Source organism: Hylobates moloch, unplaced genomic scaffold, assembly GCF_009828535.3.
Source record: "Hylobates moloch isolate HMO894 unplaced genomic scaffold, HMol_V3 SCAFFOLD_23, whole genome shotgun sequence".
In the NCBI taxonomy this organism is placed as follows: Eukaryota; Metazoa; Chordata; class Mammalia; order Primates; family Hylobatidae; genus Hylobates; species Hylobates moloch.
The window spans coordinates 37,515,632-37,539,004 of record NW_026652298.1 but is presented as its reverse complement, the minus strand read 5'-3'; the positions used below and the strand labels follow the sequence as shown (position 1 = coordinate 37,539,004).

The following is a 23,373-nucleotide window of genomic DNA, read 5'->3' as shown; positions in this document are numbered from 1 at the left end:
TTTGGCAAAATGGAACGGAAGCCATGCCTAACGCAAAGCTCCAGTGCTGTGGCTGGCAGAACACACAGTCAACACCAGCACCCTGAAGCCCCGTGTGTCCAGGCAACGGGAGCCGACCCAGCCTCCTCCGGGAGGGGGCTGGAAGGTGCAGAAGGAGAAAAGGGTGTGAAAGGTGGCCAAGGAAGCTGGGCGTGGTGGCGGGCGCCTATAATCCCAGTTACTCGGGAGGCTTGAACCCACGAGGTGGAGGTTGCAGTGAGCCGACATCCTGCCACTGCACTCCAGCCTGGGTAACAGAGCAAGACTCTGTCTCAAAAAAAAAAAAAAATAATAATAATAATAATAATAATACAACAACTATAGCAGCCACCACAGGCGGTGTCTCTGTGCTGGGTCTGTTGAGAGGACTTCATTTGCGCTTTATCCTTGAAACCCATGCGGCAGCGTGGTAATGACCCCATTTTACAGGGAAAGAAGCCGAGGCTTAGAGGGAGGAAGGCCTGAGATGAAAGCCACCCTGGCCACTGGGGTGGGGACCTGTGCCCCTGCGCTGCTTCCGCTGCCCACTTCACGGAGGGACAGCAGGGGAGAGGAGACATCCTGTGTGTCTGTTGGTTCTGAGCATTGCCGTTCAGTGGTGGGTGCTTGGCTGCGGGCTCAGGGTTCCCGTGTGCTGGGCCAGGAGCGGTCCCACCTGGACGTCTGTGGGGGTGGTTGCTGCAGACATGGAGGGGCTCGTCCCTTCCTCATGGGTCTTAGTGAGGCCTGTGGTCGGGCTCGGGAGGCAGGAGGCTCTCCTCGCTTGCCTTTTGTGTTTGCTGGGGCCAAGTCAGGTGCCTTCTTCAGAAAGTTACAGGGAGTTGCCCAGAGACCAGCACTTCCCCTCAGAGGCACGCACCCGGGAGAACAGAAAACGCGGTTCAAGCAGACACTTGCGCACTGGCGTCCAGCGCAGTGCTGCTCACCGTAGCCAGGACACAGGCCTAGCCCGGTGTCTGTCACGGAGGAACGCGTGCACAGCGTGTGGATATCCACACAGTGCCTGTTATTTGGCCGGAAAAAGGAAAGCAGCACCGATGGGTGAACTTTGGAAACATACCTAGACACAGAAGGTCACCTGTTGTGCAATTCCATGTAAATAACAGGTCCGAAAATGGCAAATCTCTGGAGACAGGAAGCACATGGTGGCTGCTGGGGGCTGGAGGAGGGGACGGGGAGTGTGTGGGTGCTGATGGCTATGTGGGCGGTTTCTGTTTGGGGTGATGAAAAGTTCTGGAAATGGATGGTGGCAGTTGCATGACATAGATGTACTTTACTCAACGCTGTTGAAACGTAGTTAAAATGGCAGATTTTATGTTGTATCTGTTTTAACACACACATAAAAAAGGTGCCAAGCCCGGCATCCGCCTTCCCTGCCATCTCAAGGCGTGTCCTCTGAGCTCTGCTGCTGCCTCCTGCTCCTGCCTGCCCTCTCCACCTCATCTGTTGACTGACTCCAGGCTTCCAGGCTTGGCTGTATGGGTCCTGACCGTTCTTGCCAACTCTCTCCTCAGCTGAACTTTGACCTGGACCGGGGCGTGTTTCCAGTGGTCATCCAGGCTGTGGTGGACGAAGGAGACGGTGAGTACGTCCTCTTCCGTCCTCCTGGGCGTGCAGGCCGTGCAGGGAGGAAGCACGTCCTGAGGGAGGAGTGCTTGCAGCAGTGATGAAGCAGGCCAGGCATAGGGCCTTGGGCTTGCCACAGGGCAGGGTGTGGGCAGCTTAGAGTCCCGGGCAGGTGAGGAGGTGGAAAGTGCAGGAGGGCGGGTCCCAGAACAGGCTCTGTACTCTATGGACTCTGCAGGCTGAGCCCTTGGTACCACAGGCCTGTCAGGGTCGGGGAGGTGAGATGCCTAGGTGGGGCAGGCCCAGACTCTGACTATTCTGCCCCTCTCTCCCCAGCAGTGGTGGAAGTGACCGGCCACGCCCACGTGCTCTTGGCTGCCTTTGAAAAGGTAAGTGCCATCTGGCCATCACCTTCCCAGGGACCTGGAAGCTGGGCAGGGGGTGGCCTTTTGCGACGAGAAGCCTGAGCAGGGGTTGGGGCTTGGTGGGGTGGCTGAGTATCAAGGGCCTGGGGCAGGTTGGGGCGTGTCTGGTCCCGAGGCCGAGCGCCGCTGTCAGGAGGCTTAGCATTTGCTTTTTTTTTTTTTTTTTTTCTGAGACAGGGGCTCTCTCTGTCACCCAGGCTGGAGTTCAGTGGGGTGATCTCGGCTCTCCGCCACCTCTGCCTCCCAGGTTTAAGCGATTCTCCCACGTTTAAGCGATTCTCCCACCTCAACCTCCTGAGTACCTGGGAGTACAGGTGTGCACGACCACGCCTGGCTAATTTTTGTATGTTTAGTAGAAACAGGGTTTCACCATGTTGACTAGACTGGTCTCAAACTCCTGACCTCAAGTGATCCACCTGCCACAGCCTCCCAGATTGTTGGGATTACAGGCGTGAGCCACGTGCCCGGCCTTTTTTTTTTTTTGAGGTGGAGTCTCACCCTGTCATCCAGGCTGGAGTGCAGTGGTGCGATCTGTGCTCACTGCAACCTCTGCCTCCCAGGTTCAAGTGATTCTCCTGCCTCAGCCTCCAAGTACCTGGGATTACAGGCCCATGCCACCATGCCCGGCTAATTTTTTTTTTTTTTAAGACGGAGTCTCTCTCTTTTGCTCAGGCTAGAGTGCAGTGGTGTGATCTCGGCTCACTGCAGCCTCTGCCTCCCAGGTTCATGCCATTCTCCTGCCTCAACCTCCCAAGCAGCTGGGACTACAGGTGCCCGCCACCACGCCCAGCTAATTTTTTGTATTTTCAGTAGAGACAGGGTTTCACTGTGATAGCCAGGATGGTCTCAATCTCCTGACCTCGTGATCCACCCGCCTCGGCCTCCCAGAGTGCTGGGATTACAGGTGTGAGCCACTGCGCCTGGCCTTTTTAAATATTTATTATTTTGAGACGATGGAGTCTCGCTCTTCTTACCGAGGCTTGGAGTGCAGTGGCACAATCTCGGTTCACTGCAACCTCCACCTCTTGGGTTCAAGAGATTCTCCTGCCTCAGCCTCCTGAGTAGCTGGAATTACAGGTGTCCACCACCACGCCTGGCTAATTTTTTGTGTTTTTAGTAGAGATGGCGTTTCACCATGTTGACCAGGCTGTTCTTGAACTCCTGACCTCAGGTGATCCACCTGCCCTGCCCTCCCATAGTGCTTGGATTACAGGCGTGAGCCAGTGCACCTGGCCATCTCTTTTCTTTTTTTTTAAACAGGGTCTTGCTCTGTTGCCCAGGCTACAGGGCTGTGGTGTGATATCAGGTCACTGTAGCCTTGACGTCGTGGGCTTAAGAGATCCTCCCACTTCAGCCTTCTGAGTAGCTGAGACTATAGGCATGCACCACCACGTCTGGGTAATTTTAAAAAAAAATGTTTTTTGTAGAGAAGAGGTCTCGCTCTGTTGCCCAGGCTGGTCTCAAACTCCTGGCCTCAAGTGATCCTCCCACCTTGGCCTTCGAAAGTGCTGAGATTACAAGCGTGAGCCACTGTACCTGGCCAAGAGGCTTTTCAAAGGGTACTTGGAATTTGTTGAGGGAGAATGTTCTAGACTGAGGCCAGCCCTGTAGAATTCTGTAGAGCCTGCTGCCACAGGGGCTGGGGCTCCCACAGGGAGGGCTCCCTGCGGTAGCCTGACTTCGCCCTGGGGTGTGCAGAGATCAGCAATGTTGTTACCTCCTCAGGCTGTAGCTTTTTCCACCAGGCTCAGTGTCCTTGGGTGTCACCTGGCACACGTCACAGACCCCCAGACCTGCTGCTCCTTCCCCCACCTGGCTGCGGCACCCTGACCCTGCAGGCTGGGCAGGCCCTGCTCCCTGCAGGAGGCTTTTCCTGATGCCACTCGGGACAAACATCTGTTGTTCCCACTTGATGTTTACAAGGGCAGCACTGTCCTCTTGGGTGTCGTGGCATCCCCAGGGCTGAGTTTGATGCCTGGCACGGAGCAGACACTCGGAACACTGGCAGGATGGACAAGGGGCTGCTGCCTACCTGGCATGGGTTTCTGCTGAGAACTTGGCAGAGGTGGTGGGATGCACCCTTGTTTGATAGTGCCTCGGTGGCCCCGCCCCCAGTGTGCACTGACGTTCATCAGCACCCTGCCGTTGCAGGTCTGCGTGGCAACATCCTGCAGCCCAGGAGTTAGGAGGGGAAAAGGATCCGGTGAGACAAGGCCCAGCCTGCCTGCTGCGGGCTTCACGCTGCCTCTGGGTCCTGCCTAGCCTAGGCTCTCCACCCACCTCCCGCCCCATGTGCAGTCGCAGCCCCTGAGAGCTCTAAGTGCAGAGTCCAGCTCTTCCCTGTGATCTGGGTCTTTCTAGAGCACCCCAGGGTCGGGGGTTCTGTGAGCTGGGTAGAGGACCCTCTCATCTGTGTGTCCTGTGGCGAGGCTGGGTCTGTTCTCTCCCGGGTCCAGGACCACAGACTGGTGATGCAACTGCCCTGGGCAGAGGGCAGCCTTCCGCGTTTTTAGTACTGGGCTCCCCAGCTGCTCTCCCCAGCCCGGCCTCATCAGAAGCCACGGTGACTGTTGACACATCTGCGCCCTCTGGCAGAGGCACATGGGCCATCTCTGGCAAAATGGTCCATTCTGTGCTTCAAGTACAGAACCCAGTGGGAAACTGCTTTACTTTTGGAGTCCAACATTCTGGAAATTTCTGTTAGAATCCACCAGCCTCACTGGAAAATTCTGAGTGCTGATCATGGTTGACTGAGAAGGGATAATGAGTGTTGGGAGGTCTCCGATCTCAAGCGGTAATTAACCTTGTTGAACTCTGAGCGGCGGTGTGTTTCCCTGGATACCGCCCGGTGCGCTTGTTCTGTTTCGTTCCTGCGTTTTTAGAGCTCTGCGGTTCCCTGTGTGTGCACCACTGTGCGTGCTCCTGCTCTGTCTTTCTAACTCAGCCGGGTCCTGGGAGAGCAGCAACCTGTTTTGTCTGTCTTGATTTTTGCTGCCAGGTGCTACTTCTTGGTGTGCAGGAGGCCCTTGTCCATCATCTGAACTTGGCTGATTGGCCTTCAGCTTGAGTGTGCTTGAGACCAACTGAGGAGAGTTGGGTTCTGTGGGTCAGCGGAGGGTCCTGGCGCTGTGTGTTTAGGAGGCCTCAGGTCTTTTCACAGCCAGGCCTGAGGTCCATGTTTTGAGAAATCTTGGCTCTTTAGTTTTCAAGTGGCCCCATCTTTTTTTTTTTTCTTTTTCCAGCTGTTGGCATGGATTGGCTGGGGCAGGGTGGCCAAGCCAGGCGGCCACGCAGGGGTGCTCAGAGGTGCCAACTTGACCGCCTTAACCTCTTTGTCTTTCTCCCCTGCAGCACATGGACGGCAGCTTCTCTGTGAAGCCTTTAAAGCAGAAGCAAATTGTAAGTCATCACAGGAAATACGACCTGTTTGAATTAAAAGACACACATATATGATCACTCAGACGCATACTCATAGACACACACTCATACACGCACACTCACACACACTCATACATAGACACATTCACTTGCATATATATACAGACATACATACCATCACACACTCATATTCACACACATATAGACACTCATACACACAGACATACACACAAACACACATACACTTGCACACACTCATACATAGACACACATACACTCACACACTCACACATAAAATCACACACATATTCAGACGCACACATACACAGTCGCACACAGAGACTCATACGGACACACATATAGACACACTTGTACACATACACTCACACTCAGACACATACTCATACACACATACATATTCACACACACTCATACATAGACATACATATACATACACACATGTATACACACACATACACATACCTACACATATACTCACACACACTCACATGTATATTCACACATACACATAGACACACATTCACTCGCACACATATAGACATACAATCACTTGCACACATATACATAGACACACTCATACAATCGCTCACACAAAGACACATGCATACACTCACATAGACACACATACACTCATACACATATATACAGACAGACATATACTCACATTCATATATAGACACACACTCGCACACACTCTTTAGTAGTCTTCATGCACTAGTCTTCCTAGGCCACCCTTGCTGCTGCCTTTGAAATAACTGTGCAGGGGCTGGGTGCAGTGGCTCACGCCTGTAATCCCAGCACTTCGGGAGGCCGAGGTCGGCAGATCACTTGAGCCCAGGAGTTTGATACCAGCTTGGCCAACATGGTGAGACCCCGTCTCTACTAAAAATAAAAAAATTAACTGGGTATAATAACACATGCCTGTAATCTCAGCTACTCAGGAGGATGAGGTAGGAGAATCGCTTGAACCCAGGAGGTGGAGGTTGCAGTGAGCCGAGATCATGCCACTGTACTGCAGCCTGGTGACAGAGTAAGACTCTGTCACAAAAAAAAAAAAAAAAAAAGAAAGCTGTGCAAGAACCTGTTGACTTCCCTTTAGAGCTCTAAGCTCTGGGACGATGGGTACCTGTCTTGGGTGAGCATATGTGTTGTGTGTGCCCGCCATGTACAGGGACTCTTGCAGGCCCTGAGTTCTGTCCACTTTGAGCCACTGTGTCTGGTACATAGCGTTAAGTAAATATTTGCCGAATGAATGGATGGACGGAAAAGGAAGGAAAGAGACCAGAAACAAAGTCTGCAGCTCCTTCTCCTCTTCCTTACAAATTGTCCAATATGTCAGTATTGGACAGAGACTTGCTTGACTTCATCAATACTTGAAAAGAAGGATTAAGTAGCCTAGAATAAATGGAGCTATAGAGCAGTACATCTGTTCTCTGGGGTCCGCAATCCTGGGATGCTGCACTGGGAAGTGTTATTCCTGGTGGCCTCACATGTAGGCACCGAGAATTTAGAGGATGGGGTCCCCTAAACAGCAGTGTTAGATCTTGCTAATGAGATGTCCTAGGCCGCAGCTAACAGTTACTCCGTGTGTACTGTTGGGGCGCATAAGACCTGTTTCAAGCCACCACTTGGGAATGATTTTTGTTAGTTTTTAATTTTTTTATATTTTATTTTATTTTATTTTATTGAGACAAGACAGAGTCTGGCTCTGTCGCCCAGGCTGGAATGCGCTGGTGCGATGTCAGCTCACTTCAACCTCCGTCTCCCAGGTTCAAGTGATTTCTCGTGCCTCAGCCTCCCAAGTAGCTGGGACTACCGGTGTGCACCACCACACTTGGTTAATTTGTTTTGTTTTGTATTTTTGAGATGGAGTCTCAGTCTGTCACCCAGGCTGGAGTGCAGTGGCATGATCCCAGCTTACTGCAGCCTCCACCTCCTGGGTTCAAGTGATTCTTCTGACTCAGCATCCCGAGTAGCTGGGACTACAGGCGCGTGTCACCATGCCTGGCTAATTTTTGTATTTTTTGTAGAGATGAGGTTTTGCCGTGTTGGCCAAGCTGGTCTCAAACTCCTGGCCTCAAGTGATCCACTAGCCTTGGCCTCCTACTGAAGTGTTGGGATTATAGGTGTAAGTCACTGCACCTGGCCATCTGTTAGCTTTTTAGACGAGAGGTTGTCCAGGTGCAGTGGCTCATGCCTATGATCCCAGCACTATGGGAGGTGGAGGCAGGAGGATTGCTTGATCCTGGGGATTCGAGACCAGCCTGGGCAATGTAGCGAGACCCTATCTCTATTTAAAATGTAAATCACAATAAACAAAAGAGAGGTGGAGCAAACTGTAGCCAGGTCCAGGTCCCTGCAGGTACCAGGGGAACAGGAGACCCCAGTGATGGGCAGGGCCTCGTGTTGGGAGAGCTGACCAGCAGGCCCTGGGCTCCCTGGAGTGGTGCTCCTGGCCCATGGTCTGTGGGAAACCCAGAAGCACAAACTGCTTTGCAATGTGGTCACCGTGAGGCTTTTCGGTTGCGAGTGGGTGGCAGCACGGAATCAGCTTGGAGACATTGCTTTGGTGTCTTTGAAACCAGAGAGGCTTCACGTCTTGTGGAAGGAGGGTCTGGAAAGCAGTGGGCACTTAGGCTGTTGTCTGGTGCCTTCAGGCGTCAGCTCCTGCCGACCTCGTGGGGCTGGTGGCGGTGGAGCCAAGTGGTGTTGTGGGGGGTGGTCAGGGGGTGGTGGTTGGGCCTGTGGGTTGGCTCCAGGCCCCCAGTGGTGGGGAGAGCCACCAACTCTAGCGCCCTGTTCCAGGTGCTGCTGGTTGGGTGGGGGCAGGCAGCAGGTTTTCCCTGCCCCTCTCCTGGCCCCCAGGGGTTGAGCTGGACGGACCCCTGGGATGGAAGCCTGGCACCTTGGAGGCAGGGCTAGGCCAGGTGGGTGTGGTGGAGCCCTCACATGGCGGTTGGCGAGGGCCCAGTGAGCCCCTCTCTGCTCTCCAGGTGGACCGGGTCAGCTACCTCCTGCAGGAGATCTACGGCATCGAGAACAAGAACAACCAGGAGACCAAGGTGTGTACCTGGGTGAGGTTTCCCTCTGCCATTACAGAAGCCCACACCGGGAGCAGCCAGGGACAGCAACGCTTGCTGATTCCCTTCCATGCCTTCCCCTGGAGTCCTATACTGCTAGACGCCATCATTTTTCCTTAATTTTTCTTTTAAAGCTAACAGTTTAGGGAACATTTTATCCTTTCTCCAGCAGATTCACTGGCTTGTTATGTAAATTGCCATCCAGGTTCCCCAGGGTAGCCCGGGAATGGGGGCCAGTGTCTCACCCTCCAGGCTCTGCTGTGTGGCACCCTGCTGCCTGCCTCCTGCCCGCCTCCCCACAGACAGCATGTCCCTGCAGCTCCTGGGGGAGGGGTGCTCATTCTAGATGTCCATAGAACCAGTGCTGGTGCCTGACAATTCAGCCATGGTGTACCCCAGCCAGGGAATGTAGCAGGGGATGAAATTAGTTTTTTTGTTTTTGTTTTTGTTTTTCGAGTCAGAGTCTCACTCTGCCGCCGAGGCTGTAATGCAGCAGGGAGATCTCGGCTCACTTTGGCCTCCACCTCCCAGGTTCAAGCGATTCTCCTGCCTCAGCCTCCTAAGTAGCTGGGACCACAGGTGCGCGCCACCACACCCGGCTAATTTTTTGTATTTTAGTAGAGATGGGGTTTCACCATGTTGGCTAGGATGGTCTTGATTTCCTGACCCTGTGATCCACCCTCCTCGGCCTCCCAAAGTGCTGGGATTACAGGTGTGAGCCGCCACGCCCGGCCTAATTTTTAATTTTTGTATTTGTAGTAGAGTTGGGGTTTCCCTGTGTTGGCTAGGCTGGTCTCGAACTTCTGATCTCAAGTGATCTGCCCGCTTCAGCCTCCCAAAGTGCTGGGATTTCAGGCCTGAGCCACCAGGCCTGGTCGATGAACTTGTTCAAAGGCACACTGACATGAGTGAAACTCTTGCCTCTTAAGATCTCTTGGAAAGTCTCACAGGCCTGCTTCATTATGGCATCTGGGCCCAGGACAACTGGAGCAGCTCCACATGGCGGGAGCAGAGCACCTGGCCGGGCCTCGCCTCAGCCCAGGGCAGTCAGTGCATTCACGTTTCATACCAGGGGGCAGCCCACTTTGAGAAAAGGGCCAGAGAGGGAATGTTTTCAGCTGCCCGGGCATATGGTCTCTTTTGCACTGACTCCACGCTGCCATTACAACAGGAGCAGCGGGGACAGTATGAAAATGAGTGGGTGTGGCGGTGTTCCAGTAAGATCTTATTTATAGAAACAGGCCGCAGGCCTACTTTGTGGACACCTGTTGTAGATTTTTGGCTTTCTCTTGGTCCAGTTGCTAATGTAGTTTCTGGTAGCTGCCATTAGTGAACATATTTCTAATGTATTAACTTGTTTTTTTGTTTTTTTGGTGTTTTTTTGTTTGTTTGTTTGTTTTGAGATGGAGTCTGGCTCTGTCACCCAGGCTGGAGTGCAGTGGCAGCGATCTTGGCTCACTGCAAGCTCCACCTCCTGGGTTCACGCATTCTCCTGCCTCAGCCTCCTGAGTAGCTGGAACTACAAGCGCGTGCCACCATGCCCAGCTAATTTTTTGTATTTTTAGTAGAGACGGGGTTTCTCTATGTTAGCTTTGATGGTCTCGATCTCCTGACCTCGTGATCTGCCTGCCTCAGCCTCCGAAAGTGCTGGGATTACAGGCGTGAGCCACCATGCCTGACCATTAACTTGGTTTTTTTAAACCAAAGATACGGGTACCCTGACCCTCAGGAAAATGTGTTTCTTAGGTGCGTCTCTTCCACACTTTTTCTTTGGGTCTGAAGAACAGAAAGAGACCATGTTCTCATGATTTGGGTGGGTGAGGGGCACAGATCCTCCCCCTCTGCCAGGTGCTGAGTTTGCACTGAATTTGAGGCTGGTGATTCTGCTCTGGGGCAACCTCCCCCTCCCCTCTGGACTTCTCTTTGTCATGACAGCCCCCAGGGCAGGGTGGAGTGGGGTGGGACAGCTGGGGACAGGAAGCAGGAGCCCTGTTCTGGCCCTTGGGAGGCTGCTGACCCACAAGCCCTTGTCCCCGCAGCCCTCGGACGACGAGAACAGCGACAACAGCAATGAGTGTGTGGTGTGCCTGTCTGACCTGCGGGACACGCTGATCCTGCCCTGCCGCCACCTGTGCCTCTGTACCTCCTGCGCCGACACGCTGCGCTACCAGGCCAACAACTGCCCTATCTGCCGGCTGCGTGAGTTCCCCGGCTGGCTGTTCTGTGGAAGGTTCTGGAAATTAGGGACTGGCCACACCACGGTGGTCCTGGGCTGGGGGCCACAGGTCTCTTGATGGCTAAGAAGGAAGAGTCATCATCCAGTCTGTGTTGAACGTGGGCGTGTTGGCTGTCGGAGTCAATCACCATGAGAGCTGGCAGGGACGCTAGCACGGGGCATTCACATCTTCACGTCTGCCTCCAGCCAGACAAGGCTTGCAGAACAAAGGGCTACAGAGGCGCTCCAGGGCAGATGAACTGAACGAAAATTGATCAGTGAATGAAATCTTTATTCTTATTTTATTTTTATTATTTTTTGTTTGAGACAGTTTCATGCTGTCGCCCAGGCTGGAGTTCAGTAGTGAGTTCTCCGCTTACTGTAACCTCTGCCTCCTGTGTTCAAGCAATTCTCCTGTCTCAGCCTCCCTAGTAGCTGGGATTGCAGGCAACCGCCACCACGGCCAGCTAATATTTTACTTTTAGTAGAGATGGGGTTTTGCCATGTTGGCCAGGCTGGTCTTGAACTCCTGGCCTCAAGTAATCTGCCTGCCTCAGCCTCTCAAAGTGCTGGTGTTATAGGCGTGAGCCACCACGCCTGGCTATTTTATTTTATTTTATTTTATTTTTTTTTGAGATAGAGTCTCGCTCTGTCACCCAGGCTGGAGTGCAGTGTTGTAATCTCGGGTCACTGCAACCTCCGCCTCCCAGGTTCAAGCGATTCTCCTGCCTCAGCTTCCTGAGTAGCTGGGATTACAGCCCTGCACTACCACGCCTGGCTAATTTTTGTGTTTTAAGTAGAGATGGGGTTTTACCATGTTGGTCAGGCTGGTCTTGAACTCCTGACCTCGTGATCTGCCCGCCTTGGCCTCCCAAAGTGCTGGGATTACAGGCGTGAGCCACTGCTTTTTTTTTTTTTTTTTTTTTGAGACGGAGTCTCGCTCTGTCTCCCAGGCTGGAGTGCAGTGGCACCATCTCCGCTCACTGCAAGCTCCGCCTCCCGGGTTCATGCGATTCTCCTGCCTCAGCCTCCCGAGTAGCTGGGACTACAGGCGCCCGCCAACACGCCCGGCTAATTTTTTGTATTTTTAGTAGAGATGGGGTTTCACCGTGGTCTCGATCTCCCGACCTTGTGATCCGCCTGCCTCGGCCTCCCAAAGTGCTGGGATTACAGGCGTGAGCCACTGCGCCCGGCCCTGCTTTTTAATTACTTACTTTAATTAATTTATTTATTTTGAGACAGAGTCTTCACTCTATTGCCCAGGCTGGAGTACAGTGGCAGGATCTTGGCTCACTGTAACCTCTGCCTCCTAGGTTCAAATGATTCTTGTGACTCAGCCTCCTGAGTAGCTGGGATTACAGGCATGTGCCACCATGCCCGGCTATTTTGTGTATTTTTAGTAGAGATGGGGTTTTACGTTGTTGCCCAGGCTGGTCTCAAGCTCCTGACCTCAAGTGATCTACCTGCCTTGGCCTCCCAAAGTGCTGGGATTACAGGCAGAGCCACAGGGCCCAGCCTTGTTTTTAAATTTTTTTTGTAGAGACGGGGTCTTGTTATTTTGCCCAGGCTGGTCTCGAACGCTTGGGCTTAAGTGGTACTCCTGCCTCCTAAAGTGTTGGGATTATGGGCCTGAGCCACCATGGCCAGCTCAGATCTTTATTTTAAAGGTAAAGTAGAAAATATTTCGATAAATTTTTAGTGTAACGCTGGTTGCAGATCACACCTATAATCCCAGCACTGTGGGAGGTCAAGGCAGGAGGATCGCTTGAGCCCAAGAGTTCGAGACCAGCCTGGGCAACATGGCGAAACCCTATCTGTACAAAAAGTTAAAAATTAGCCAGATGTGTTGGCTATAGTCCCAGTGACTTGGAAGGCTGGGGCGGGAGGATCAGCTGAGCCTGGGAGGCTGAGGCTGCGGTGACCTGTGATTGTGCCACCACTCTACCCCCGCCTGAGAGACGGGAAAACCCTGTTTGCAAAAAAAAAAAAAAAAAAATATTATAGTGAGGTGAAAACAAAGTATGCTGGGTAGAAAATTGACCAAGGAATTAAATTTTTTTTTCTAGAGCATTCCAGACATTTCCTCAGTGAAAAGCCATCTCGTAGGGCCCCGTTCTGAGTGTCTTCCAGTAGAGGGAACCTGAATATTCTCACAGTGAAAAAACCACCAGGTCAAAGTGCACATCCCACTGGCAGGCCCTTGCCCTGGATCCTGGGATCCCTGGCCTGGGTCCTGGCAATGGGGCCGGAGCGTAGGGGGGGATTTGCCTGCGCAGCTGCAGGACACATGCGCTTAGTATGCCAGCAGACCTCCAAGCCGGATGTGGGGCTGTGCAGTCAGGCCATGGGGTCACTGGATGTGTCCAGATCCCAGGAGTGAGTGAAGAGGCTGCTGGGGCCTGGAGGGAGAGGCCAGCCACCCAGCCTGTGGCAGATCCTGTAGCAGGGAGGGCTGGCCCGGGCTGTCTGTCGGCCTCTCCTGTCTGAAAGCCACAGAGTGGCAGAGGCAGGGACCAGGAAGTGGGGGCAGGGGTGGGCTGTTTAGGAAGGTTCTCTGTGCCTGCCCAGCAGGGAGGCAGTGTTGAGGACTGAGCCTCAGGGAGGCTGTGTGGCTGGAGATACAGCAGGGCTGCTTTCCGGGGAGGGTGCCCTGAACCGAGTCCAACTCTGGGATCTTCAGGTGTGTCGGGTCGGTGGGTCGGGGCCATCAGACTCGAGTTTAGCGCTTCTATGTGGCTTTGAGCCTCAAGGACATGGCGGTAGAGGTGCCCTTCACAGGCAGCCGAGGGCAGAGCCTGCTGTTCTCAGTAGAAAGTGACGCAGAGGAGGCCTGAGGCCCTGTCCCTGGGCTGACGGCAGATGCTCTCCCCTGTGTTGGTTTGTTGGAGGTGGCTGGTTTGGTTTGGTGGTTTGGTTTCCTGGCCTGCACGCGTCACCAAAGGTGTCTCAGGAACATTCTACAGCGGCCTGTGGGGCCCTTGTGTGAGCAGGGCTGGCACTGTGGGATGACGGGGCATCCTAGGCCCTGGTTTATCTTCTCTGCTCCCAGTGGCTGCTGTCTGCCCCTCAGCTTCCCCAGTGTGATGTTGTTGCCTCAGTTTCCCCAGTGTGACTCCCCACTTCAGCTTCCTCAGCATGATGTCCTTGCCTCAGTTTCCCCAGCGTGACATCCCCACCTCAGCTTCCCCAGTGTGATGTCCCCGCCTGCCTTCCTGTCGTGCAGCCAAGAGCTCTTCTGGTCTCAGCCAGGACTGCTGATTTGCAGTCATGTCCTGTGTCGGGTGCAGCCTGGAGCTTCAGGGGTGTGACGCCTTGGGGGTCTTGGCCACCAGCCTCTTGGAAACAGCCTCTGGAGCCCCACCTTGGGCAGCACTGCGTGGCCTTGCTGTGTCTCCTGCTTGGGGCCATTTCATTAATACTGTGTTTGCGGGAGTTCTGTCTCTCGTCTTTGGAGCCCCCCTCCCTCTATTTCTGTACAGGGGAGCTGCTTCTTTCTTTCTTCCCCCATCTTTCTTGCCTATTAAATTCCTGCTCCTTAAAACTAAAAGAAAAAAAAGACTGTTTGTTGTGATCTGGAAGCGGGGTTGCCCTGGGACCCCTATGGTGTGGGGGGAGTGTCGATCCCTGGGCTTGGAGGGTCCCCTCGGGGCTGGGTGTGTCGCCTGGGCCTGATCTGAGCCCTCCTTCTGCTGCAGCTTTCCGGGCCCTCCTGCAGATCCGGGCGGTGCGGAAGAAGCCAGGAGCCCTGTCCCCCGTGTCCTTCAGCCCCGTCCTGGCCCAGAGCCTAGAGCACGATGAGCACTCTGTAAGTGCTGCCTCCTGCCTGTGGGGTGGGCGGGAGCGGGGCATGAGTGCCTGGGCCAGGCGCAAGGCCCAGATGGTCCAGCCAGCAGCCCCGTGTTCTCCTCTGTCCGGTGGGCAGGCGCGGCCCCCATGGGTGGCTGTGAGGCATGAAGGGGGTGGCCAGGCTGGGCCCTGGAGTGCCGCTGCTGGGAACAGTGCTGCTGCCGTCAGTACCCAGAGCCTGCCACAGGGCTGAGTGTGGTCGAGGTCTCGGTGGAGCCAGGTGCTTTTTTTGTTTTTCTTTTTGAGGCAGGGTCTTGCTCTGTCACCGAGGCTGGTGTGCACCCAAAGTGGTGCAGTCTCGGCTCACTGCAGCCTCGACCTCCCAGCCTCAAGCAATTCCCCCACTTTGTCCTCCCAAGACGCTGTGACCACAGGCGTGTACCACCACACCCAGCAATGTTTTGTATTTTTAGTAAGGTGGGGTTTCTCCATGTTGCCCAGGCTGGTCTCGAACTCTCGGGCTCAAGTGCTAGTCCTGCCTCAGCCTCCCACAGTGCTGGGATTGCAGGCCTGAGCCACCGCCTCCAGCCCATGGTTCTTAGTGAACGAGCCATGCTGTTTACCCCATGAGCTGCTGTGCAAGGGGCACTGGTGACCCTCCTACCACGCTCCAGGCCCACCAGGCTCCCTCAGTGGGGACCTTAAGGGCAGACCCTGCTTCAGCCACACAAGGGAGGTGGAACCCTGGCTTCAAGGACCCAAAGAGAGAGACAGACATGGAGAGAGATGCACAGAAAAACAGAGAGACAGGGCGAGAGAGAGGTGGAGAGACACAGGGAGAGGCAGAGACAAATGTGCAGAGACACAGAGACAGGATGAGAGACATGTGGAGAGACAAAGGGAGAGACAGAGAAAGATGTGGAGAGACATAAGGAGAGACTGATGGAGAGATGGGAAGAGACAGAGATAGATGTGGAGAGACAGGGTGAGACATGTGGAGAGACACAGGGACAGAGACAGGGAGAGACAGAGACGGGGGTGGGTGGCAGGGGCTATGGTGGGCGGGGAGCAGAATGGGGGAGTTGGACAGTGACTGGCTGGGCCTGGGTCTCAGGCCCCCTGCTCCCCACTGGCCACGCACATCGTCAGATTGAGTCCCTTTCTTGGCTCTTAGCTGTGGCTGTTTGGAGCCGTTGGTTATTCCAGGCTCTGCTGCCTCTCTAAACAGAAAAGAGGAGCAGAGCCCTGAGGACTGGCGTTCACAGACACCGCCTTTGCTCTCGAAGGCTCCTCGAGAGCCCCCTTGATCCGGGCCTTGACCTGGGCCCTATGGGCCTCCCTGGCAGCAGGTGCAATGTTTCTGAAATGGGGTCAATGTTTAAAAGTCTGGAATTTCCCTTAAAACCCAGATTTTGGGTTTGTCTTTTAAAATCTGACATGGTCTTGAAGCTAGAGGAGAAACATGGCTTGGGGGTCCCTGTCAACCCAGGCTGTCTAGGCGCCTGCCATCGTGGGGCTCCTGGCACCACGCCCTCCGGCACTTTTGATGTTGGCTTTGGTTCGGAAACGCTGCGTGCGCTCAGGTTTTTGGTGGATAGAGAAGCAGCCCCTGAGGGATTTGCCTCTGAGAGGGTTTCACCTAGGGAGTGATCAATGCTCAGGCGTGGCTAGGTTATTGTCACTTGTTTTTGCCCCTCCCTGTTTGTGTTCTGGTGGCTGAGGGTCCAATAAGTCCCTCCGTGTTTGTCCTTCTTATGCTGAGTGAGCCGGGCAGCCGGGGTCCGAGGTGTGACCAGGCAGCTCTGACCTCCACATGCCCCAGAAGGGCTGGCACCCACCCAGGGAGCCGCCGTCCTCTCTGCTCGGAGCAAAAGCAAACGCTCCTCGTCTCCTGCCAGGTTCCTGTCGGAGCCCCTTCCACACAGTGCCAGAAAGAGCCACCATGGGTGTTCTCTCCAGCGAGTCCCTAAAGATGATGGTGGGGTGGGTCGGTCTGGGGCTGACTCTTCTCCCCAGCCCTCTTGAGGGGTTCATCGTTGGTGAGAAGTTAGCGGCAGTGCCTGGGCACCGGCTGGGGGACTGTGACCAGGGTGCCTTCAGGATCCCCGCCCTGCACCTACCCTGCATTAGGGAGAGTTCAGCTGCCCTCACGTCCACCTTGGCCAAATCTGTTGCCCCAGGTGACCCAGACTGCGGTGGAACAGGCAATGGGGATGAGATTGGGCTCCACAGCCTCCCTACTCCAGCAGCACAGCTCCTGGGAGCTGCCGAGACGCACACATGGCCCACCCAGACCCGAGTCAGAACCCGCACTTAGGACAGTCCCGAGATTCGCATCCACTGGAAGCTTATGAGGTTCTGGGCCACGGTGTGGCAAGAGGACAGCCAGTCAGAGAGACCTGTCCAGCCCACTCCAGGGCCGCATGGGGGTGGTAGTTGTAAAACATATGATTTTTATCTTGACAGTGTCCCTTTAAAAAATCAAAGCCGCACCCCGCCTCCCTGGCCAGCAAGAAACCTAAAAGGGAAACAGTAAGTGTCTGGTCCTCCGGCTATGTTTTTTTGCCCCTGCCCTCATTTTTATACCCACGACAAGTAGGGGAGATCGTTTCCGCCCCAGGCTAGTGTCTGATTCGTATAACCTGTCAGCTCCGCTCTCCCAGTCCCGTCCTCCCTGCCCAGGGAGTTTGTGGAACCAGAAAAGCTCTCGGTTCGTGGGCGAAACGCCAGGCGAGCTGGCCCCGCCGCCCTCCCCTCAGCTTTGCCTCCGCCCCGCGTGGCCCCCGTGCCGTTTCCCTTTTTTTTCTTGCTGGCAGTGGAATGGACGTTGCAGGCGGAACTAACGTCGCTGCTGCGTTTTGCAATCGCGCCCCGCGCATGCTTCTCGGCCCCGTGTCCCGCTCCTTCACCCTGCGGGTTCGAGCTCCTTGGGCTGAGCTCTTTGGTTTCCTTGGGCTTTCCTTGTGCCCCAGGGAGCAGGCAGGGGGACCAGCACACAACCACCTGGAGCCTCCGTGGCCCGGGCAGACCCAGCCGAAACCCTGTGGGCGTTGGTGTGGAAGGTGGAAGCGGCTCCATAGCCACCCGGAGCGCATTTTCCTTTCTAGAGGGGTGAGGGGATTCTGTGTGGTTATTTACCCTCAACTTGGAGGCAGGGATGGGAGCAAATGTGGGGTACACAGAGGTCCAGAAAAGCATCCTGGGCTCAGTGCCCAGCTCGTGCCCGCTCCCCCATTTCTCCCCCACCTCCCCGTGGTCTCCAGGCACCCCGCACCCATCTCGCTTTCCCCTTCCTTCCAGGAGCTCGGTCAGGCAGGCCGGGGTCTCCCGAAAGGAGCACTGACGAGCGTTTTGCCCCTCAACCTGGTTTTGTGGGGACAGAGCAGGGGCCCCCGCAGTCTGACTTCCGTTCCCCGGAACCTGGGCATTTTCCTTCTTCCCCAGCCTTGTTGATTCTGTCTGCCCCCAATGAGGGGCGAACATTTGTCTCTTAGCCAGGGTGCCCGTTAGAGCCGCCTGGAGCAGGTCAGCCCCCAGAGGTCCAGGCAGGGCACAGCTCCCGACAGCTTAGCTCTCCCTGGTCCAGGACGCCCCCAACCGTGTCTCTTGCCTCTGGCATGGCTTTGCTCTGCCCCCGCTCCCAGCTCCTGTCTGTCACTCTGTCACTAACCCTTCACTCTCCACCTGTGGCCAGGCGGGACTGAAAGCCAGGGAGGGGCTGGTTGAGGCCAGGGCTGGGGCGGCTCTTGGCAGATGCCCTCGTGCCCGTCATCCCAGGCACCAGACGTGGGCATTTGGGCATCCAGCCACGTGCTGGAGCTGATGGCTGAGGCAGGGAGGGCATCGGTGCTGCCGGGGAGCTCTTGGCCACCCTCTGAGGGTGGGGGAGTCTCAATCTCCCAAAGGACAGAGTGGACAGGAGGTCATCAGGAGGAGCGTCTGGGGAGCGGGTGGTCCCTGGGCATGAGCCCCCTCACGCACCCTGTCCCTACAGAACTCTGACAGCGTCCCACCTGGCTATGAGCCCATCTCGCTGCTCGAGGCGCTCAACGGCCTCCGGGCTGTCTCCCCGGCCATCCCCTCGGCCCCTCTTTATGAAGAAATCACCTATTCAGGCATCTCGGACGGCCTGTCCCAGGCCAGCTGTCCCCTCGCCGCTATCGACCACATCCTGGACAGCAGCCGTCAGAAGGGCAGGCCACAGAGCAAGGCCCCCGACAGGTGAGCGGCAGCCAGGCCAGGTGCATGGCAGGGGGTGTGGTGGCACGCGTGCGGAGCGGGTGTATTTGTGGTTTCAAATCACTCTGTGCTGTGTTCCGTGTGGCGATTCTCCAGAAGGACTCCGAGACCCTGCATCAGGTTAGACTCATGGATAAAGTTTATTACAGCAAAGAACGCAGCAGACGAGGCAGGAAGAGCATCCGGGCAGCCGGAGGCTTTGATCCCCTGACCAGGGCCACACTGGCGTGCAGGCGCACACGCGCTCTTGAGCAGGAAACTGCAGGGGTCGGTGCTGTGTCTCTGCTGAGGGGAGCCCCTTTGAGCCTCTGGGTTCCCAGACTTCACTGGGGGGCTGGCCACGTAGGGCCACTCTGCCAGTGACCAGCCAGGGCGCCGAAGCTCCGGACCTGACAGTGACCCAGGCACACTCATTGCTCTTGCCATTCGCCCGTGACGAGCCACGGGGCACAGTCCGTCTCCAGACGGTGACTGCATCATCCATCACTCATACGACAGCCTTCCGAGGGCCTGGCTCCTGGGGTTGGCCACAGGTCATTCGTGGTTCCCCTGGAGCCTTTCAGTGTATAGAGCGGTGGCTGCCGGGGGAACTCTGTGCCTCAGGCCTGTCAGTTCTCGTAGAAGAGTGTCAGGAAGGTGTGGGTTCTGCAGGGCCGCCCTGGGCACCCTCCATGCCCACAAGGAGGCAGCACCAAAGCTCAGAGAAATGGGGGCCTCTGTCTCCTGCTGCTTCTCCTCCCCAGGAACCACCAGCGGTTTCTCTTCTCCTTCTAGAAAGAAAAGGAAGCCTAGGCCTGTGCCATTGTGCGGGGAGCCCCTCTGTCAGGCGGGTCTGTGGTGGCAGCTGTTGCCTGTTGGCCGTTTGGGTTGGTCCCGGTGGCTGGTGATGCCCTTCTCCAGGGAGTGTCCTTGTGTGGGTCCTGGCAGGCGTGTGCAGGGGCTCCCAGGTGCCTTGCGTGGCTTTGGCAGGGTTAGCCTTTCTTGTCGTTATCCTCTCACCCCGCCCACCCTCTCCTCTGTCCCCAGCACCCTGCGGTCCCCGTCTTCCCCCATCCACGAAGAGGATGAGGAGAAGCTCTCCGAGGACGTGGATGCCCCTCCCCCACTGGGTGGCGCAGAGCTGGCCCTGCGGGAAAGCAGCTCCCCTGAGGTGAGGCCCCCTGGGGAAGCTTTGTGCACTCGCCCGGGCCAGCCCTCCTCCAGCTTCTGTCGCTGGAATCAGACCCCATCCCATTGCCCACCTGGGCGCTCCTGCACTTTATTGGCCCTTGCTGAGCTGCGTGGCTCCTTAGCCTCTGTCTGTGGATGCAGCACCCCCTGGTGGAGCGGCTGTGCGGTCCCAGGAGGGCCTGATGGCGGCTTGTCCTGGAGTGGTGGCTGCGGCTGTCTGAGCTCTAGGCCACTTTCCCCTTTGTTTCCTAGAGTTTGATAACAGAAGAGGTTGATGAGTCGTCGTCACCAAAGCAAGGTGAGCCCCTCCTTCCATGGGCACAAACCGCATGCAGGGACCAGGCAGCCCTGGCTCACTGGGGCCTTAGGGCTCCAGGTGGCGTTGGGCCAGCACCTCTTCTGCCCCAGGAACCCTGGGCCAAGAGGCCTCCCTCGGTGGCACTGGGATCCCAGCTGGGAGGGACTGAACGGGTGACGGGGTCAGGCTGCGCTGTTCACCCTGCAGGGCTGTCTGCCTGGGACGGGGAACACCTGCCAGCATGCAGTCCTGGTTTTGAAACATGAGTGTGTAATGTTTCTATGGCCAAAACAAAATAGCCCCATGCTCTGAACATCCGGGACACAGTGTAAAAAAGGGGAAAAACCCCATGCTGGGGGATGGGAAGGAGGGAAATAGAAGGGAAACACCTAGCTTTGGGGTCCCTGGAGAGCAGGTGGGGTCACGATGGAGTCCTGCTGGAGCCCAAGCCTGGGTTCCCCACCGTGGCTACAGAGCCCTTGGGTAAGAGAGACGGCCTCCCACCCAGAGGGACCTGTCGGGACCTGGCCCCTGCCTGTAGGTCCCTAACGTCAGCCTCCACCTGCAGGGACCCGAGCACCTTCCATTGAGAACGTCCTGCAGGACAGCAGCCCTGAGCACTGTGGCCGAGGTCCACCTGCTGACATCTACCTGCCAGGTAAGGGGCTAGGGGTCTGGGGGTGAGGGGCTGGGTGCCCGTCTCAGTCCCCGGGGAGGGGGCCCTGCTCTGATGGTCGGTGCATAGCAGCAGAGGCGGGTCCATTGGAGTCCGGTTCTCTCCCTGGCTCTAAGCCAGGCCTCTGCTGCTGACCCTGAAGCAGGATGCGGGCCAGGGCCACAGCCACAAAGCAGCCTCGGGCGGGGCCTGGCTCTTGGGAGCGGAACCTGCACCAATGCCCCTTCGCTCTCTGGGGCCACAATGGCCACAGGAGGTCAGAGAGGCGAGAGAGGCTGCCTGTGAGAGGATGGGGCACTTTTCCCTCTGCCTCCTGCTCACACCAGGAGGGCAGATCCGGCCCCATTGGGATCCCCACATCTTCCCCCACTCCTGATCATATCGTGGGCCCACAGGCCCCATGCTGGGTGCCAGGTGAGCTCCTGGCAGTGCCTGAGAGCTGCAGACAGAGCAGGAGCAGGTGCCACATGCTGTGCTAGGTAGCCGGGGCCCCAGGCCACAGAGAGCAGGGGCAGTGTCGTCTGGGTCACCCTGTCCCCGGGCCTGACGGAGGCCACCTGATGCAGCAGCATATCCCAGGCAAGGGTGCAGAGGACGGGCGGGGGCGCCACGCGCCAGCGGGGAGCAGCAAGGCAGCAAGGCCGGGACAGAGGGTTGCTCTTCTCACCTTTCCTGGAGGCTAGGGCCCAGACCCCGTCAGCCAAGTACCTTCGTGCTCTTCTCTGCTGGGATAAGATCCTCAGTTTCGAATCCTAAGCTCTAAAGACCGGGAGGGAATGGGGGCTCTCAGACTTGTGTCTCAGCACCTGCCTCGAGGCTGTCTGCGGCTCTGGAACTGGGATAAGCAGCCACGGTGCCTTCAGACATGACCCCGGAGCCACTGCTTAGGAACTGTGGCTCTTCCCTTGTGGCCGCCAGGCCTCTTCACCCGCTTCCTGGCCCCAGGGCCCACCATTGCTTGGTCCTCCTGAGTCACCTGGTGACCTGGGCCTGGCATTGGGTGGTTGTGACGTGCTTTAGTTGGAAAGGGGCTCTTGTGCCCCCTGGACTCTGGCTGAGCAGCGGCCTGTGCTCACGAGCTGGGCGTGACAGGTCACAGGTGCAGGAGCAGGCACTGCCTCTGGTGCCCTGATGACCACAGCGGCCTGCCCCGAACAACTCACAGCAGGTGTGTTTAGGACCAGCTTACCTTACAGTGACACAGAATTTGAGTAAGGTCTTTCAGAGGACGTCAAATATTTCATTCTGATTAAAAACTTGGGGGGTGATCGGGGAGGGGCCAGAAGGACCTCAGCTTCTGGGAGCCACGAACATGATAACTGATCCTGCAGGGTGGCCCTTTGGGGCAGCATCTCAAAGGCTGCGCCTCCCCTATGTGGCCAGGCCTGGGAAGGATCGGGACAGCCACTGTCGGCCCACACAGATGAGGCCAGGACTCCGAGTCTCATTCCCCACCCGCAGGGGAGGGTCTCCGGCCTTCTTCAGGCCCACAGACGGGGGCAGGTGGTAGTCATCTGTGGAGGCGGCAGAGGAGAGGCCGAGTCTGCATCAGGTCAGCCAGAGGTGAACTCCTGGGCCCTGGGCCCCCCTCTTGGAGTCGGCTGCTGCTGAATGCCAGCAGGTCAGCCTGCACGGCCTCAGTTCTGAGCCACGGAGAGCACATCTGCCTTTGGGGGCTGTGTGGCACCATCTCCGTGGCTGTCAGCCTTGTCAGCACAGGTTTCTGTGTGTTTTTAAATCCATGTGGTGGCCCCTCTGTTCCACTGACTTTTACACATCACAGAGCCCTTGACTGTCTCTCCGTGTCTGTGCGTAAGGCACGAACACACGCCAGAGCCTGTGGTTTCTCATAGGGGTGCAGCTGCTGCCTGGCGGGGTGGGCAGCAGCACTGAACCCTGGCGTCCCTGTAGATGGGAGGGCCCATGAGATGGTGAACACCGGGGGCCCTGGTGTCTCGGACTTGGTCCTGAGCTCAGTCCTGTCTAGCCTCACCCCCCACCCAGGGCCTTCACTCCTGAAACCAGAGGTGGACTGCGCCCTCCAGGTCCTTCATGCGCCCTTCCCTAGGCTGCGGCAGCAGGAGGTGCGGGAGGGAGGGTCAGGGCCACTGTGCTCCTCCGCGTTGAATTCTGGCCGTGCTCTGCCTCCCAGCTGTGGTTCTCCTTGTGGTTCTCTGTGGTTGCAACAGAGCGTTTGTTTCTAGACGGCCTCGACCCTGTCCCCAAGCTGGTGCCCTTGCTGTGGCTGTGCCGGCTGCTGTGCGCTTGCTAACCGGGCTTCCGTCTGTCTCTCCCCCTCTCCGCGCAGCCCTGGGGCCTGACTCCTGCTCTGTTGGTATAGACGAGTAAGCCGGTACGTGATCTTCCAGATGCGCTTCGGGGGCTCTGACGCGTGTCCTTGGAGAGAGGAGCCCTCCCCTGCTCTCTGGCGGGGGTTCCTTCTGGTTTTCGGGTCTTCGTCCGCATCCGTGTCTTCCCAG

General features: G+C 56.5%; 1 protein-coding gene across 9 annotated transcripts in view; it reads left to right on the top strand.

The window, feature by feature from the left end:
• Positions 1–23,373, top strand: part of MGRN1 (mahogunin ring finger 1) — a 72,428-nt gene that overhangs the window by 44,521 nt on the left and 4,534 nt on the right. For 3 of the 9 annotated variants that reach the window (XR_009211829.1, XM_058434135.1, XM_058434133.1), the window contains exons 6-16: positions 1,554–1,620; positions 1,942–1,994; positions 5,382–5,429; positions 8,423–8,491; positions 10,549–10,708; positions 14,420–14,529; positions 16,977–17,042; positions 18,505–18,731; positions 19,776–19,899; positions 20,172–20,217; positions 20,786–20,875. Coding sequence is in view for 8 of the 9 variants with exons in the window: in XM_058434135.1 (XP_058290118.1) it covers positions 1,554–1,620; positions 1,942–1,994; positions 5,382–5,429; positions 8,423–8,491; positions 10,549–10,708; positions 14,420–14,529; positions 16,977–17,042; positions 18,505–18,731; positions 19,776–19,899; positions 20,172–20,217; positions 20,786–20,875 (1,060 nt within the window). In the remaining variant the exon portion in view is untranslated. Of the gene's footprint in view, positions 1–1,553; positions 1,621–1,941; positions 1,995–5,381; positions 5,430–8,422; positions 8,492–10,548; positions 10,709–14,419; positions 14,530–16,976; positions 17,043–18,504; positions 18,732–19,775; positions 19,900–20,171; positions 20,218–20,785; positions 20,876–23,201; positions 23,247–23,373 lie in introns of all 9 variants that reach the window. The other 6 variants (XM_032144628.2, XM_032144629.2, XM_032144625.2 and 3 more) reach the window with 6 other exon arrangements.